At 44.4% G+C, this 17,579-nt stretch overlaps 2 protein-coding genes and 1 long non-coding RNA gene across 5 annotated transcripts in view; 1 reads left to right on the forward strand and 2 right to left on the reverse strand.

The window, feature by feature from the left end:
• The window catches only part of LOC127555804 (protein-arginine deiminase type-3), a 44,858-nt gene extending 41,438 nt beyond the window's left edge, over positions 1–3,420 (reverse strand). Inside the window, exon 1 of the mRNA XM_051988418.1 lies at positions 3,329–3,420. Within this exon, the coding sequence (XP_051844378.1) occupies positions 3,329–3,420 (92 nt within the window). The remainder of the gene's footprint in view (positions 1–3,328) is intronic.
• Positions 1–17,579, forward strand: part of LOC127555806 (uncharacterized) — a 583,775-nt gene that overhangs the window by 529,572 nt on the left and 36,624 nt on the right. The gene's annotated exons all lie outside the window — the stretch shown is intronic.
• LOC127555802 (protein-arginine deiminase type-1-like) overlaps positions 14,539–17,579 on the reverse strand; it is a 52,665-nt gene continuing 49,624 nt past the window's right edge. For all 3 annotated transcript variants that reach the window (XM_051988411.1, XM_051988413.1, XM_051988414.1), the window contains 2 exons: positions 16,529–16,654; positions 14,539–15,078 (listed from right to left, as the gene is read on the reverse strand). In XM_051988411.1, the coding sequence (XP_051844371.1) occupies positions 14,845–15,078; positions 16,529–16,654 (360 nt within the window). In that variant the 3' untranslated portion in view covers positions 14,539–14,844. The remainder of the gene's footprint in view (positions 15,079–16,528; positions 16,655–17,579) is intronic.

Raw genomic sequence — 17,579 nt, forward strand, 5'->3', positions numbered from 1 at the left:
CACTAATTCCTTTTCTAAATGTCCATCAACCATCCCTTTATTAATACTTCCCAAAGTTTTGCCAGGAATTAACATCAAACTCACTAGCCCACAGTTCACAGGCTCCATGCTCTTACTTAGTCTTTTCAAAATGTGCTCTGATATCCGGAGGGCTGGCAGCTAGGGGGCGCCATAGTGGATAGAGCACTGGGTTTGGAATTAAGAAGACTCATCTTCATAAATCCAATTCTCCTCAGACCCTTACTAGCTGTGTGATCCTGGGTAAGTTATTTAACCTTGTTTGTCTTCATTCTTCATCTATAAAAACGGGCTGGAGAAGGAAACCATTTGCCAAGAAAACCTCAAGTGGGCTCAAGGACATTAAGAATGATGGAAACAACCCAACAACAATCTAGAGGACAGCTGGGTAAACAGTGGGCAGAGTGCTGGGCCTGGACTCAGGAAGACCTGAGTTCAAATCTGGCCTCGGACATTTAACCAAAGACAAGTCACTTAACCTATGTTAACCTCAGTTTCCTCATCTGTAAAATGGGGGTAATAACAGCACCTATTTTGCAGGGCTGTTATGAAGATAAAATGAAATAATAATTGTAAAGTACTTAGCACAAAACCTGGCACATAGTAAGCATTATATAAATATTAGCTACTATTATTATTCATTATTACCCAAATTTTATACTGGGACCTGCTCTCAAGGTTATTCTTCCCTCTTCCCTCTATAAGCAAAGTCTTCCTTTCTCTGAAGCCCAAGAAATTTCTGCAGTGGTTTTATAGGATTAATAAGCCCTATAACCATTTCATCCGGCAGTCTGATGAGTCATAGAGTGGGATTCAAAGTTCCCTCACTACCAGTATTGGGCTTTTCTTACAACACTATGCTGAAACCTGCCTCTGCTGATTTGCACAGGAGAAGAAGTGGGTAGACAGAGGTCCGCTCCCATGTCATAGCTTGGTGACATGGAAAGAGAAACCAGGGGGCAGCTGGGTGGCACAGTGGATGGAGCACCAGCCCTGAAGTTGGGAGGACCTGAATTCCAATCTGGTCTCAGACACTTATACTTCCTGGCTGTGTGACCCTGGGCAAGTCACTTGCCTCAGAAAAAACACACACAGAAGAAAAGGAGTTGAATTCAGGATCTGCCACTTTACAAACAAAATCAGCAAGGAGAAAGGTACATAAATGCCCACTCATTCTAACTCATTGAGTTAGAAACTCACATGTGAAAGACATATCCATTATAATGTGCCCTACATATTACCAGGGTGATCCTTCTCCTCCCTGTGCCTCAGTTTCCACTTTTGAAAAACAGAGATGGACATCTGATGACCTCTAAGCTAATCTCGGCTCCCCTGAAGAGATTCCTTGCTCAAGGATGCCCCCATGAGCAACCCCCAGAATAGATCTTTCCAGGACACAGATCAGTGAAAAGGCTGGAAAAGGAGGCAGCTGGAGCAGGTGAGTAAGGAGCCTCTGGGCACAGCCTTAAGTCTCCTACCCTCAATCTCCTTCCCAACAAGGGTTTCCTTTGCCATGAAGGGCTGCCTCTGCTGAACTTTGCTGGTTGCTCCGCCCAGCCCATCTCACAGAAGAAGCTGGTGAAAGTGATTTCCCCTGCTCTCAACTTTAGCTCCTAGAACAGGAAGAAGCCGCCATCACAAGAGGTGCTTTTCTGTGGACACCTCCAGGGAGAATCCCCAGCCCTTCCCCAAAGCAGGCTCCTCACACTCTCTTGCCCCAAATCACTGCCCACGTGGTCCCCATGGCCAGTCTGCCCTCCCCCTTTCCAGCTGCATCTAGTTCTACTCCCAGAAGTCCTAGGGGCAGGAGGTGAGAGAACTGTGGTACACTGGAAGGAGCACTGGACTTGAGCTGGGTTTGAGTCTTGGCGCCCTGCTCTATACTTCTCAAGACCTCAGTCTGATCATCTAGAAATTAACTCTAATAACAGCTCACATTTATGGGACATTTTAAGGCTGGCAAAGTGTGTCACATTATCCCCTTTGATCTTCCCCTGCAAGGAAAGATTTATTAGCCTCAGTTTGCATTTGAGAAACCGAAGGCCAGAGAGCTTTGCCCAGAGTCCCAGAGCTAATAAGTGCTCGAGGAATGGTTAAGGTAATCTGGATGGGCTCCCAAACCCTCTCTTCAAGTTCAAAGGATTCGGGGATGCCGTATTTCTCTGAGCCAGAGACTCAGGCTCCTCATCTATAAAATGAGCACAAAAATACTTGCACACATAGAGGAAGCATCCTGTCCATTCATTTTCCAAGAGCCAGATCAGGTAGAAGCTATGGGAGGCACCTTCCCCAGGGGTAGATGGAGTGCCCTTCTTCCCAGAACTCTAAAAGGCCAATTGGAGGAGAGGCAGGACATATATTCCTATCTGTCCTCACCCAGGAATGGAGACCCCTCCATGATGGTGATTGTATCCTGTGACAAGACCCTCTGATCTGTGAAAAAGGCTCCAGAGCTTCACAGCGGACCCAGGAGCAGGACAAGCTCTGATCTCAGCAGGTCCTTAAATTGGAACCCCCACATCAGAGCCAATCTCTGCCCATCTTTGGGACTTTCAGACTCCAGGATCATCATTCTTGCCTCTGCCCTAGTTCCAGGCAGTAACTCACAAGATAATTCTTCTCAAAAGTCTGTGAGATTTGGTTTTATTTTGTCTTGTTTTTAAGAAAATTGATTCTATTGCAAGAAAGGTATAATGGCAAGAGATGCAGGCTGAGAACGATCTCATCTCCCACTTAAATAAGAGCCATGGGGTCTTGCAGAAATCACCTCCTCCCTCTTAGCTTTAGTCTGATCAGTGAGCAAAGACAAGGCTGAGCTTGGTGGGGTCGAAGATTCTGTTTTCTTTGGTCTTCTGGGTTCCAGAGTCCCATCCAGCATTAGCAGTCTATATTCTACTCTCCCTCCCAGCTCTGTTCTAAGTTCTAATTTCAAAGACTAGTCTTGACTTCTGAGGGTACAAGGAACTTTTCCTCTCTGATATTCTAGTTTCCTATGATGCTGACATTACTCAAAGCTTCCCGGTCTTGCAATTATTCTGTGGTTTGGCCGCCGTTCTAGACCACAGCCCAGATGAGAACGGCTAAACCGAGAATTAATTTTTCTCATTATCCCCAAATGCCAACCACCACAGAGAAACGGCTTTGATGACTCCTCACCTCTCTTTCTCTTCATTTCCAACGTCCCCGCCTTTCTCCCCCCAGGAGCAGCGGGACCCAATGTGGGGTGAGGGCTCCCGGGGGAAGGATGCAAACCAGCCCCCATCTCTCCTCCAGCTCTCAGACCCTCCCTGACCCGGCCTGGTTCTCTTACCCATAAATATCCACCAGCGTTTCCACTCCGGCCACACACACTGCGCTGGTGGGATGCTCCAGGGACACTCGGACTATCCTCTGGAGGGACATGATGAAACCCCACCAGGCTCCGGCCAGTGTCCCCACTGCCCCGAAGGCTGAGCATGAGTCTTTTAAAGGGCCAGGTTGGGGTCCGGGAACCCTCCTCTTATTTTTTCAAAGATGGTAGTTCATTGGTCCATGCCTTAGCCCTCTCAGGAACTCCAGCTCACAATTGGCTGTAGGATGCTGCTCATTTACATATGAACCACTAGCCCTGTGCAAGCTAATTATGGCCCTCAGGGAGTGAGCAGGTACCCGCCCAGAGATACCTACGGTTGGAGCCTCTTGACTGGAGTCTCACCTGGTGGTGAACTTTTCTGGGGTGGGGGAAAGTAGGGTGCGGCACAGAAAGTCGGGAGCCCCTGGACCAGCGGAACTGGGGGCGCCGGAATGCTGCTGGCTCTCCCTTGGACCAGATGCTTCTGGGGGCACGTGTCCAAGTGGCGGAGAATTCACAAATCGCAAAATTTATGAGTCAGAAGGGACCTCGGGACTTCTGGTCCGACCAGTCCCCGAACAGGAATCCTTTCTATCGCACACTGGCTATGGCAGCCACTCAGCCTTTGCTCTAAGACTCATGCTCAAGAACAAACCCACTCTCTCCCCAGGGTGGCCATTTTGGACACCTCTGACCCTTAGAAAATGTTCTTTATTCATTAAACCTAAATCTGCTTCCTTAATTCTCTCTTCTTGGCCCTCTGCGGCAACCAGGACAAAATCTTCCCTATGACAGTCCTTCAAATACTGAGGACGGTTATCGTGTTCCTCCAACTATTACTGTCCGCTTTCCCTCAATTATATCTCATTTATTTGGTATTTACAGCTAGATCCCAATTCATGCAAATACTGAATCCTATGTTCTATATCTATTCATATATGTGCATGTTCTCTTCCTGAAGAGCAGAGTTTTTTATTTTTATTTTTTTATTCTTTTACCTACGAAAGCACATAAATGCTTAATAATAATTATAGTAAACTTTTCAATTAAGTGAGTCTCCCTCAGCCTTCCCAAGTCTAAGCATCCAGAGTTCCTTTAAGTGATCCTCATATGGATTGCTCCCCAGTCCCCTCCCCATTCTGGCCACCCTTCTCCTGATGTGTTCCATTTAGTCATCATCTTTTCTCAAATATGGTAGCCCAGGACTCTACTGCCAGAGGGTATCAGCCCTACATTTTCCCCTCCTTCTGTTCCCTGCGCCTATCCTATATAGCTACATTTATGTTAGCTCTTTTGGTTGTCACATCATACTGTTAAGCCCACATTTTAGACTTTTTGAAGCATTTTGGGCATTTTGAAGCCATACCCCAGCATAATCCAATTCTTGACTAGCCACACATTCTCCTCCCATCCCTTGTGCTTGGGCAGTTGATTTTTGGACCCAAATATAGAACTTTACATTTATTGCCATAATTTTCCGTCTTTTCATTAGTAGTACTTGTTAGCATCCTCTTGGTTGATTGTTAGAGTGGTAGAGCTTGAAGGGATCAAAGAACATAGAATATTAGTGGAATTTAACAATATAGAATATCAGTGCTTAAAGAACCTTATAATCTAATCCTCTCCTTTTATAGATGAAAAAAACTGAGGACTAGGAAAGGAAAGGGACTTGTCTAAGACCTTTAAGTTAATAGCATAGATATGATTAGAATTCAAATCTTCTGCCTCCTAGTCCAGCCTTTTCCCACTATACTCTATCAAGCAGATACTTATACAAGGACTCTGCTTACAATTTATCTGGCTCAATCTTAAATCAGTTTAAACAATCTCCTTTTTTTCCAAGTGCAAAATAAATTTCTCAAAAAACTCCAGGGACAGAAGTAAGAAGCAAATGGTTCCAAATAGCTAGAAAAACTACTGGCTCTGATTTGGAGAATTCAATCACCTGCAAGGCACTTTCCCACCCTCTCCTCAGTTAGTGCCTTCCCTTGTAGATTTTTATTATTGTGCATTCATTTCAGTGATATCCAAACCCATTTGAACTCTCTTTGGGTTTTTCTTTCTTTGGGATTTTTTCTTTTGGGATAAAGATATCCAAATGGTTTGGCATTTCCTTTTCCAGATCATTTCACAGATTAGGAACCTAAAGCAAACAAGATAAAATGACTTGCTCAAGATCTTTTAGAAATTGCCTTTTATTTATACTATCTGTGTCTTGAATGTATATGATTATTTGCATGTTATCTGTCCCATTAGATTAGGAGATCCTTGAAGTCAGGGACTTTGTTTTTGCTTTTCTTTGTATCTCCACTGCTTAGCATGTGTGCCTAAGACATAGTAAGAACTTAATAAATGCTTATTTGCTCATTAACCAGTAGGCAAGATCTGCCTCTCAAAAATTGTGAAATAGGAGAACTTTATCTTCATCATCCTCAATCTCCCTTTCCCATGCCCTCCCCCAGTCACCTCAGCTCAATCAATCAAGAAACATCTATTAAGGACCTACTATGTGCCAGTCACCCTACTAAGGATTGGGTATACAAAGAAAGGCAAACCCGGTTTCTGTCCTCAAGAGGAGACAACCTAAAAGGAGAGACAACAAACAAACAAATCTGCATGAACAAGTTATATACAGAAGAAACAGAAAATAATTGATGGAGGGAAGACATTAAAATTGAGAGAGATTGGAAAAGGTTTCTTATAGAAGGTGAGGTTTTAATTTAGAAGGGAGTGAGTTCCTGGAATTAATCCCAAAGTCTCAGGAATTTTCTCCCGCAATCTTAAAATGATTTATTTACAAACTCTATCTACTAAGGTATTTTTAGTACTTAGGATCTGAAGGAAGTAAGGGAAACCAGGAGTCAGAACTGAGGAGGGAGAGCATCTCGGGCATAGAAGACAATAAAATGCCTAGAGATGAGAGATGAGTCTTTTTGTTGGAACAGTGAGTAAGCCAGTGTTAATGGATCAGAGTATATCTGTGTGGGGTAGAAAGTAGAAGAAAACTAGAAATGGGAGGTAGGGTTAGATTATAAAGAGCTTCGAATGCCAAACCAAAAACTTGGCTTTGATCCTGGAAGTGATGGGGTGCTAATGGAGTTGACTGAGTGTGGGGACCTCATACTTGGACCTGCGGGTTAGGAATCTCACTTTGCTGGCCAGATGGAGGATTGCCAGCATCACCTCACATTACCTCAGATCCTAGTATCCTTACCACTCCCTCTGCGCTCCAAACCTATGCTAAGGAAAGGAAAAGCTAAATTAGTTCATGTTAAAGTGCAAATGGTTGATAATCCAGATTACTGCCCCTCTCTGGGAGATTCAAATTTGAACAATTTAATCAGAACTTTATAATTGCCCATCGATCAATGTCTCAACAAGTTGTGGTGTGTGAATATTACTGTACCAGAGAAATTGTGAAAATAAGGAATACAGAGAAGCAAGGAAGACATGAACTGATGCAAGGTCACATTAAGCGGAATCAGGAAAACAATATATACAAGAATTGGGACTATATAAACACAAAGAACAATAACAAAACAACTGAATCTAAATGCCATGAAATTTTAGTGACCAACCTTGACACCCTCTCTCCCAAAGAAAGGTAGGAGAAGGAACAGCTAGGTGATGCAGGAGATAGAGCACTGACCCTAGAGTTAAGAGGACCAAGTGCAAATTGCTCAGATATTAGTTGTGTGATCCTGGCTGAGTCACTTAACTATGATTGCTGAGAGAGCCAGAGGGGGGAGGGAAGAGGGAAGGAAGGAGGGAAAGAAAGAGAGTGAGGGAGGGAAGGAAGAAGAGAGAGAGAAGGAGGAAGAGAAAGGGAGAGAAGGAGGGAAAGGGAGAGAAAGAGGAAGGGAGAAAGGAAGGGAGAGAGGGAAGAAAAGGAGAGAGGGAAGAAAAGAAAGAGAAAGAGGGAAGGAGAGAGGGAGGGCAAGAAGGAGAGAGAGATGGAGAGAAGGAAGGAGAGAGAGAGAAGGAGGAAGGGAGGGAGAGAGGAAAAGAGAGAAGAGAAGGAGGAGGAGAAGGAAGAGAAGACACTTCTACCTGTTCTTTGAAGAGGTAGGGAGACAATGGGTGTGGAACACTGATTTTAATATCACACTTTTTGGATGAGTGGCTAATTTTGATAAAACTTTTTCCTCTTTTTCTTTGATATAAGGCCCTCTGGGGGCAAGGGAGAAGAGGTTATAGTGGGGAAAATAAGTAGTACAAAAATAAAAGATAAATGTTGTTTATTTTTTTAAAAGCCTTAAACTACAGAAATAGAAATCTTATGTTGGGATTTCAAGCAGGTGAGGCGAGTGAGGGGGGTTGGAAAGCAGCAATGGCGCAGTGGTCTGGCTGAACCTGCCTTTCTTGGAATCAGCAGCACTTAGCACAGCGCCTGCTTTGGTAAACGTGCTTAATAGATACTTGTTGACTGGCTGACTCTATTTGCACCTTGTACCTTTCCCCCATCATAAGTTTTTTAAAAACAAGGAATCTGCCTTTTTTTCTTCTTTTTGTCCCCAGACTTATGTCTTACTATACGAAAGGGAACAGAGTAAGTAACGAGTAATTATCTATTGCCAGGGCAGTGCTGGAAGCCTTCCTGACCCAGCCAGTGCCATTGCTTCACTGATGAGTCCCTCCAGAAGGCAGGGTCACTCCCACACTACAAGGAGGGATCAAGAGAAGACTTTGTGGAGGGCCTGGATGGGCTGAAATCTGTCCCTCCAGAGGGGACACCTAATGGAGGAAATCAGAGGGAAATGTGAGTGTTTGACTATTCAGGGGATTGGATTCAGAGCTGGAAGAGAACCCAGAAGTCAACTAGTCCAACATCTCCCCTCCCTCACTTTCCCGCTTATTTTACAGAATTAAAAACTAAGTGAAGCATTTAACTCAAGACCACCCAAAAAAGAGATGGGAGAACCATAGTTGCAAGAGCCTGGTATCTCTCATAATCTTAAATAAGTCTGTCAGCTTCTCCAAGCCTCAGTTTTCCTATCTGTAAAATGAGGGAGTCGGACAAGATGAATTCTGAGGAGTCTTCTGGGCTTCTATGACCCCAAATCCAGCATTTCCCCCCAATACATCCTTCTACTTTTGTCAGGAGAGAGCCCTGGAAATGACTGTGTATGTGCCCAGCCTGCCCAAGAGAAATAGCCCAGCCCTTCGGGCCAGGGAGGAGAAAAGTTGCCCCAAAACAAAACAAAAAAAACCTTAGGTCCCCTCTGAGATGAAGGAGATTAGTAGATGGAGGTTGGGAAGAGATGCAGAGGGAGGATCTCCTCCTCCCATGATAATCATCAACAGGGTGGGACTCCCCTAGAGGGTAATGGGGCATGTGCCCAGGGTCCTTGGGATAAGCTGCATGCTTGGCACTTTGTGGATAATGGACGGGAAGGGGGAGGGAAAAAGAAAAGCCTCAGCACAATGGATGTGGTGCCCGTGTGTAGATAGCTTGGTGGAGTGGAAAGAATACTGGATTTGTGGAGGTGGGTTCGAATCCCCATTAGGACAAGAATTCAGCTTCACCCACATCTCCTGTACTCTTCTCAAATTAGTAGGTTGGTCTAGGTCTCTAAGGTCTAGATCTTATGATTCTAATTAAAAGAACTCAAGACAGGAAGTCAGGTGAACCATTTACTAGCTTCCTGACCCTGGACAAGTTAGCTTCTTTGAGCTTCATTTTCCTTATTTATTTCTTATTTATAAAATGAAGATAATCATAGCTGCAAGAGCCTGGTATCTCTCCTAATGTTAGACAAGTCTCTCAGCTTCTCCCAGCCTCAGTTTCTCTATCTGTAAAATGAGGGAGTCAGACAAGATGACCTCTGAGGATTCTTCTGGCTCTGATCCTGTGATCCTGATTTGGGGTCAAGAAGACTTGTACTCAGATCCTGACTCCAGTGCTTATACTGACTGTGGGATCATGGGACAAATAATTTGACTGGGAAAGTTGGGATAATGATGGTAGTAGCTGCCTCATGGGATCATGGAGCTCCAATCAGATCTTTGTTTGTTTGTTTGTTTTTAAACATTTATAAATTTATTTTGGGAACTGTTTTGGAAATTTCTATAAGAGAGAAGTCAGAAGATAAGAGAGTTCCATCTATCAAAACGAAGTAGTGCCTAGTCAAGAGAATTTTAGAGAATGGCTATAATTCTGTTCTTCCTCCCAAACCCTGAATTCCCAGATGAACCTTTTTTTTTTTAATTTAATTTTATTAATAATAACTTTGTATTGACAGAATCCATGCCAGGATAATTTTTACACAACATTATCCCTTGCAATCACTTATGTTTCATTTTTTCCCCTCCCTCCCTCCTCCCCCCCCAGATGGCAAGCAGTCCTATATATGTTAAATATGTTGCAGTATATCCTAGATACAATACATATTTGCAGAACCGAAAAGTTCTCCCACTGCACAGGGAGAATTGGATTCAGAAGGTAAAAATAACTCGGGAAGAAAATCAAAAATCTAATAGTTCACATTCATTTCCCAGTATTCCTTCTTTGGGTGTAGCTGTTTCTGTCCATCATTTCTCCAATGAAACTCAGTTAAGTCTCTTTGTCAGAGAAATCCACTTCCATCAGAATACATCCTCATACAATATCGTTGTCGAAGTGTATAATGATCTCCTGGTTCTGCTCATCTCACTTAGCATTAGTCCATGTAGGTCTCTCCAGTCCTCTCTGTATTCATCCTGCTGGTCATTCCTTACAGAGCAATAATATTCCATAACGTTCATATACCACAATTTACCCAGCCATTCTCCAATTGATGGGCATCCATTCATTTTCCAGTTTCTAGCCACTACAAACAGGGCTGCCACAAACATTTTGGCACATACAGGTCCCTTTCCCTTTTTTAGTATCTCTTTGGGGTATAAGCCCAATAGAAACACTGCTGGATCAAAGGGTATGCACAGTTTGATAACTTTTTGGGCATAATTCCAGATTGCTCTCCAGAATGGTTGGACTCGTTCACAACTCCACCAACAATGCATCAGTGTCCCCGTTTTCCCGCATCCCCTCCAACATTCATCATTATTTTTTCCTGTCATCTTAGCCAATCTGACAGGTGTGTAGTGATATCTCAGAGTTGTCTTAATTTGCATTTCTCTGATCAATAGTGATTTGGAACACTCTTTCATATGAGTGGTAATAGTTCCAGATGAACCTTTTAACCTACTAAGAACCAATGGGTCTATTAAAGCTTACAGGAGGTTCAGATAGCTATTTCTTTAAAGACAACTTTTCCCTTATTTATTTTATTTTTCATAATTATAACTTTTTATTGACAGAACTCATGCCAGGGTAATTTTTTTTACAACATTATCCCTTGCACTCACTTCTGTTCTGACTTTTCCCCTCCCTCCACCCCCTCCCCCAGATGGCAAGCAGTCCTATACATGTTAAATATGTCCCAGTATATCCCAGATACAATATATGTGTGCAGTCAGATGTTTGTAAGGGACTTTGCAAATTTGAAAGCACTGTATAAATGCTAATTGTTGCTGGCAGTGAGAATAATAACAGTAATAAGCTGCTTATTCTCACCTATAGTAAAGGAAATGATGGATTTTGTTCCCTGCAAATGGGAATAGTAGAGGGTTGGGAAGTAGGGATCTAGTGAGTGGGAAAAGAGAAGTAGCATGGTGGACACTGCCAGGTTCTTGTTTCTCATTCCCAAATCTCCTTGGGACACGCCAGTGACCGACTCTGAGTCAGGTAAATGTGTTTATGCTTTTATTGACCCCCTATGAGGTGGTGTTCAGGTTTTTGTTTTCCACTCCCAAACCCCTTTGGATGCCCAATGACTGACCCTGAGTCAGGTGAGTGTATTTATGCTTTTATTGATCCCCTATGAGGTGGGGGATGGGTTCTTGTTTTCCACTCCCAGACCCCTTTGGATGCCCAATGACTGACCCTGAGTCAGATGAGTGTGTTTATGCTTTTATTGACCACCTAGGAGATGATGGGCAACTCAATGACCATCATCTTGCAACATTCTCAGAATAGACTTCCAAAGGATCCCCACCAAGGGGGAATCCCTAGGTGACAGTCCAGGTCTGTGCTCTAGGGAGTCCCCCACTTCTCCTTCTTCTCTCACATGAATCACTGCACAGCCCTCCTGAGTCCTGGCGTGGAAGCAGAGAACTCTCTGACAGAGGGACTTTAGGGAAGATCCCGATCATTATATTCACCCCCTTCCCCACACCTTCAGCTCCATGATGCTTTATGGTTATCTCCTGGCTCATTGGAACTCTTTCCTGACCAAAATCTGGGTTGTGGAATAGCGGTGGGGGATGATGGGACTGGGGATAAATGGGAATAAGGAATATTCACTGAATCACTAGGACTCGTTCATTTCCAAAATGGCCCCTGCCCCACCAGCATCCCCAAAGCAACCACTGGTGATAAAACAGAAAGTGCCCTGTTCCAGAAGATTGGGATTCTACTCTCAACTGCCCCAAGAACTCTTTGGGAGACAATGGGCAAAAATCGGAGCTGAGGGATATGGATTCATTTCCTGTCCCTCACTTAATGTCCTGCATCTTTTTAAGGAATCCATTTAACCTGAGTCTCAGTTTCTATATCTGTAAAATGAGAAGACTGGAATAGATGGGCAGGGATTAGGCAGAACAGCCTGACTTCCACTTCTAGAGCTGAGAATTTGTGATTTTTTTTTTCTCTAGACCTGTTTTCCACATCCATAACATGTGGGAGGAGAAGGTGGGAAAGGAGGCAAGTTAAACAACCTCAGTGGGTCTCAGTTTATTCATTTGTAAAAAGAGTTGGGCTAGATGACCTCTAGCCCAACTCTAGACCCACCATCCTAAGATCCCATGACAAGTGAACTCTCTTGTGTTCCAGGGGATAATACCAAACTACAAACGTTTACTCCCTAGGCCACCAAGACCAAAAAAAAAGAACTACATGCACAGTCCGGGTGCTGATGAGCAGAGACAGAGCAAGATCCTTCCTCCTCCTACAGAATGAAGGACAATTAGAAGGAACTAAGCCCCACCTTCTAAGAGAAGTCAATGTGTTTCCCTCTTTCTGAATATTTAGACTCTCCATCCCTATGTCTCTAGAAGGATCTGGTTTAGTAGGACAATCGGCCTCTGAGTCAAGAAATGGAGTTATAAATCTGGGCTCCATCTTGTTTGTATGGCCCTGAACAAGTCATTTCCTGCATTGATCCTTAATTCCCTCATTTCTAAGATGGGGGAGATAATCACCCCACCACCAACTGGGGTTTCCAAAGAAAGAGAAATAGAGCTGACTTCTTGTCATTCATTGTTCCTCCATCTGAATCCCATGCCAAGAATCCCGTCACTAGTTACAGCAGCCCAAGACTCAAAGCAGCCCAATATGGAAAGCTTTGGTAAGTGCTTGGTCTTCAACTAGTGCTTCAGAACAGGAGCCCCCACAGACACTCCCTCATACACTCCTCTCACAGACAGCACGACACAGGACGATGGGCATAGATATGGTGGAGTGGGGATCAGGAAGAAAGGGAAATGATGCAAGCTTCAGCCTCGCCCCAGCCGGCTCTTCTGGGGCTCCCCAGCCTCACACTGACTGGCTTTCTCCTCCGGATCAGCTGGGAGCACTCAGCATTTTGAGGCCGGAAAAGGGCCGTGTCCATAATTAGGGGTTCCCCCCAATAAAGTAGCAATCTGCCTGGGAACAGAGTCAGCTATTAAAGGGGTATTTTTTGTTATTGTTTTTTGGTAGGACCTTTCTCTTCATTCATTCACTGAGTCAATGATAAAGTGAGAGTCAGGTGCAGCAAAAAGAGAGAGAAAGAGAGAGAGAGAGAGAGAGAGAGAGAGAGAGAGAGAGAGAGACAGAGAGAGAGGAAGAGAGAGAGAGACAGAGAGAGAGACAAAAAGACAGAGAGAGACAGAGAGACAGAGAGAGAGAGAGAGAGAGAAGAGAGAGAGAGACAGAGAGAGAGAGAGAAAGAGAGAGAGAGAGAGAGAGAGAGAGAGAGAGAGACAGAGAGACAGAGAGACAGAGAGAGAGGAAGAGAAAGAGAGACAGAGAGAGACAAAAAGACAGAGAGAGAGACAGAGACACACAGCGAGAGACAGAGACAGAGACAGAGACAGAGAGACAGAAAGAGAGACAGAGAGACAGAAAGACAGAGAGAGACAGACAGACAGACAGAGAAAGAGACAGACAGAGAGACACAGAGAGACAGGGAGACAGAGACAGAAAGAGAGAGAGAGAGAGAGACAGAGAAAGAGACAGAGAGAGAGACAAAAAGATAGAGACAGAGACAGACAGAGACAGAGACAGAGAGACAGACAGAGACACCAGAGAGAGAGAGAGACAGACAGACAGAAAGAGAGACAGAGAAAGAGACAGAGAGACAGAGAGACAGAGAGAGAGGAAACAGAGAGACAGAGAGAGGGAGACAGAGAGAGAGAGAGGGAGGGAGACAGAGAGAGAGAGAGAGAGAGAGACAGACAGACAGACAGAGAAAGAGACGGAGAGAGAGAGAGAGAGAGAGAGAGAGAGAGAGAGAGAGAGAGAGAGAGAGAGAGAGAGAGAGAGAGAGAGAGGAGACACACAGAGAGACACAGACTGGCCAGTACCAGACTCACACTGTTAAGATCTGCTGGATACTAGCTAAGGCTAATACCTAGAATATAGGAGACCTAGAAAATAGGAGATGTTGTAGTGGGGCAAGTGGTAGGGACAATTTAGTCTTGATGCTGGGAAAAAGAATGAATTGTCCCAATGAGGGCTGACCTCAGGAGGTAGTGTGCTTCCCATCAGTGGATGAATTCAAGTAGAAGTCTCTGTAGATGACCCTTTGGGGATGTCATAGAGGAGATCTTTATTCATTCATTCTTCATTAAGTTAGGTGAATTCTAAGGACCTTTCCAACTCTGAGAGTCTTTGGTTGTGTGATCCAAAGTCCCAGCTCTGCTATTATTTTGAGATGTGATCTTGAAAGTCACTTCCCTATTCTGGATCTCAGTTTTTCTCTTCTATAAAATGGGAACATTGAATCTTATCCAGCTTTAAGATTCCATGATCCCCCATGATCCTAAAACTGGGAAAATCAAAACCCACCAGCTGATCCCATCCAGCATGGTGGACACATACATACACAAACACACACACACACACACACACACACACACACACAGTGCTTGTCCATTTAGGTCTGAGATAGAACACAAGGATCATTAAGTTTCTTTGAGAAGGACCAATTGGACAATGTAGAGAAAAGGCAAAAAAGGAGAACTGAGGGGATGTTTTCATTGAAGATTGGATGGACCAGTTAATGTCATCTTTTAAAAGAAGGTGAAAAATCCCAAAGATATCCTGTAGTGATGGTTAGGGCCTGGTGACTGGGGGTCTGTGCTGCAGGATGCTGCTGATGGCCTCTTTCCAAGACAGGTGGGCAATCCTCCTCCCCATGCTGATGTTCTTGTGAGGAAGATAAAGAGGAGGAGACGGTGGGAGGGGATCCAGCTCAGGGAATCATGTTCCACCACTTAAAAGAAAAGGGCTTCCGTCGGACATTGGTGCCACAGTGGATCTCGCCCATTAACACGTGGTAGGATTGGTAATCATCAATGAAAGTGCACTTGAGTCCCAGCGGATGCAGCAAGTCCTGGACCTTCTGTTCCAGACAGCAGCGCCCATTAATGAGGGGTCCAAAGGGCTTGGGAATCCCCAAGAACTTCCCCAAGACGATCATGTTTACCTGTAGTAGGAAGAGACAGGGGAGGTGACATAGAGACTGTACTCAGAAGATGAAGGTTCACCAGTTGAGTCTACCTTTGGGTTCAAGGCACTTAGTTTGGGATAATAATAAGAGCAATGAACCATGACAGAGAGACCTGGGTTCAAGTGCCAGTTCCTACATACAATATGTAGAATGTGTGAGTTGCTTCCCTTTCCTGGACCTCAGTTTTCCCAACTGTAAAACTGAAGAGCAGGACCAGCTCTGTCAGTGGGACTGGGAATATCTCTCCACTTCCAACATCGGAATATTCCCAGATAGTTTCCTAGTGGAATCTATCTAGGCTTGGATTCCATAATGGGCTCCCGGACTCAGGTGATAAGATCAGCTCCCAGCCCCTCCCAAGAGTGACACACTCACAAGACCTCTGGATTCCCAGTGAGATCACATCACCAGATCTAGCTAGTCAGCTCCCCTTTGCTAATTAGGGCCTCGGCAACAAAAGGCAGCCGGGTTTCCCAAGCAGGCAAGAAGTCAGGGAACAGCTGAGGAAGCAGCACATATTTTCAAGTGGGCAGGAAGGAATGACCCGTTCCCACACGGGTTCAAGAACTGAATTACAGTATCTCAGATAGATTGGATGGTAACTTCCAGATACCATCTAGTCCAGTCTCCATCAGTGAAATAAGATCATTAATTCTATCTTTGAAGATTTCCAGAATAGGTCAACCTCCACCTCCAAAAGCAACCATTCCACTTGTGAAGAGCTCTTCCACTTAGGCAGTTGTTTTTTTTCTTTCCTCCCTTCCTTTGAGAAGATAACTTTCCTGTCTGCAACTTCTATCACCTGTTTTTAATTCTTCCTCTGAACTCAAGCAGAAAAAGTCCAAGCCTCTCATATATACAGCTACCCTTTAGATGCTTGTAGTTTTCCTATTCCCCTCAGTCTTCTCTTCTCCAAATGAAATCTCCTAATTCCTTCAGTTGAATTTCATCTGGGATCACAGATTGAAAGCTGGAAGAGACCTTAGAGATCGTCTTGTCTAAGCCTCTCATTTTACGAATGGAGAAACTGAGGCCCAATGGCTTGCCCAGGGTCCCACAGGTTCCAGGGTCGGAATTTGCACCCAAGTTTCCTGATACAGATTTAGCACAGCACCAAAGTGAGGCAGGGAATAAGCATTTTCCAGAGAAGATCCAGAAAGATTCATGAGAAAGGAACGGGAGGAGAAATCCTTAATGGGTTGTTCTCCCCAATTTTTCTGGATTTTCCCATGTTTTTGACCCCATCCTCCCAAGTTACTTTCTTAATTGTTTTTAAATTTGACTCCTTTCCCCTCAGTCTTCCCATCTCTCTCCCACCTCCATCCTTGCATCTGCTGGATATTCCCCAAAGGGAGACTATGGAATACTGGGTCCTGCCCCAAGGGAGAGGAAGGTTCTCTCTGGCAGCTCATGCCAGTTCCCTCACCATGTCAGGGAAGAAGGCCTCTGCGTAGGAGTCGCTGAGCTTGAAGAGCTGGGGGATGTCGATGATGTCACTCTCTGACAGGCCCAGCTCCCGTTTCAGGACCTCACGGTTCCAGTCAATGCATTTCTGAACAGGAGGTGTATAGGGAGGGAACAGACAATGAGTACCATTGGATCTAGAGCTGGAAATCATTTGATCTCCTGCCTACCCATTTTCCAAAAGCCAAGATCCAAATTAGAAATGACCTATACAAAGTCACACAGCTAGGCCATAAAAGAGCTTACAGTCAAACCCAGGACTTTATATGCCAAATCCTCCAAATCCTCCTTCCACTATATTAAATCGTTGGCCCCCACCAATAAAAATGAAGATTAGAAGAAAGATCTTATTCTTCAACTAGGGGCTTCTGGGAATATCCAGCACATTGTGCTGGGGGGAAAGTAGGGCTAGGAAAGAAAATCCTGCTGTAGACCCACCTCACCAATCTATCCTAAGGTTGTTCCTTCCTCCAAGATTTTCCTTTCTCCATCATCTGGACCCCACCAGCACCCCTATATTTCCCCAAAAGGAATCCATTGATGTGAGCTTTAGCTCTCCTTGCTAGAACCTTGATTTCCTTATCAGATCAAGTCCCCAATGGACTTCCCCAACAACACCCCCAGATTCTTCCCCCCACCCTGTTTTTTTTACCCACTTCAGGAATCCCTTTCCAAAATGGCATCTTCTCCCTCTCTTTCTCTGTTCTGACATTCAAGGCAAACTCCACCTATCCTGATCATCCTAAGGTCCATTCTCTCTAACTTTGTAGCTATTGGAAGAGGGAGAAGGAAAGTAGGGAAAAAGAAAGGATACACAACCCTATTCAGAGCCAGAAGTAAAGTGAGACAATTAGGACTTTGGCCCGAGGGTGACTGATTTATAGGATGCTAACAACTCTCAAAGTCCTTCAGCAATATAGGAACAACAGATCTTAACATCTAATTAATAAGAATAATAAATTAAAATAGGAAGCTACCATGATGGGCATAGACTCTCCCATCTCACCCTGCTA

The sequence above is a fragment of the Antechinus flavipes genome, chromosome 3 (assembly GCF_016432865.1).
Source record: "Antechinus flavipes isolate AdamAnt ecotype Samford, QLD, Australia chromosome 3, AdamAnt_v2, whole genome shotgun sequence".
Taxonomy (NCBI): Eukaryota; Metazoa; Chordata; class Mammalia; order Dasyuromorphia; family Dasyuridae; genus Antechinus; species Antechinus flavipes.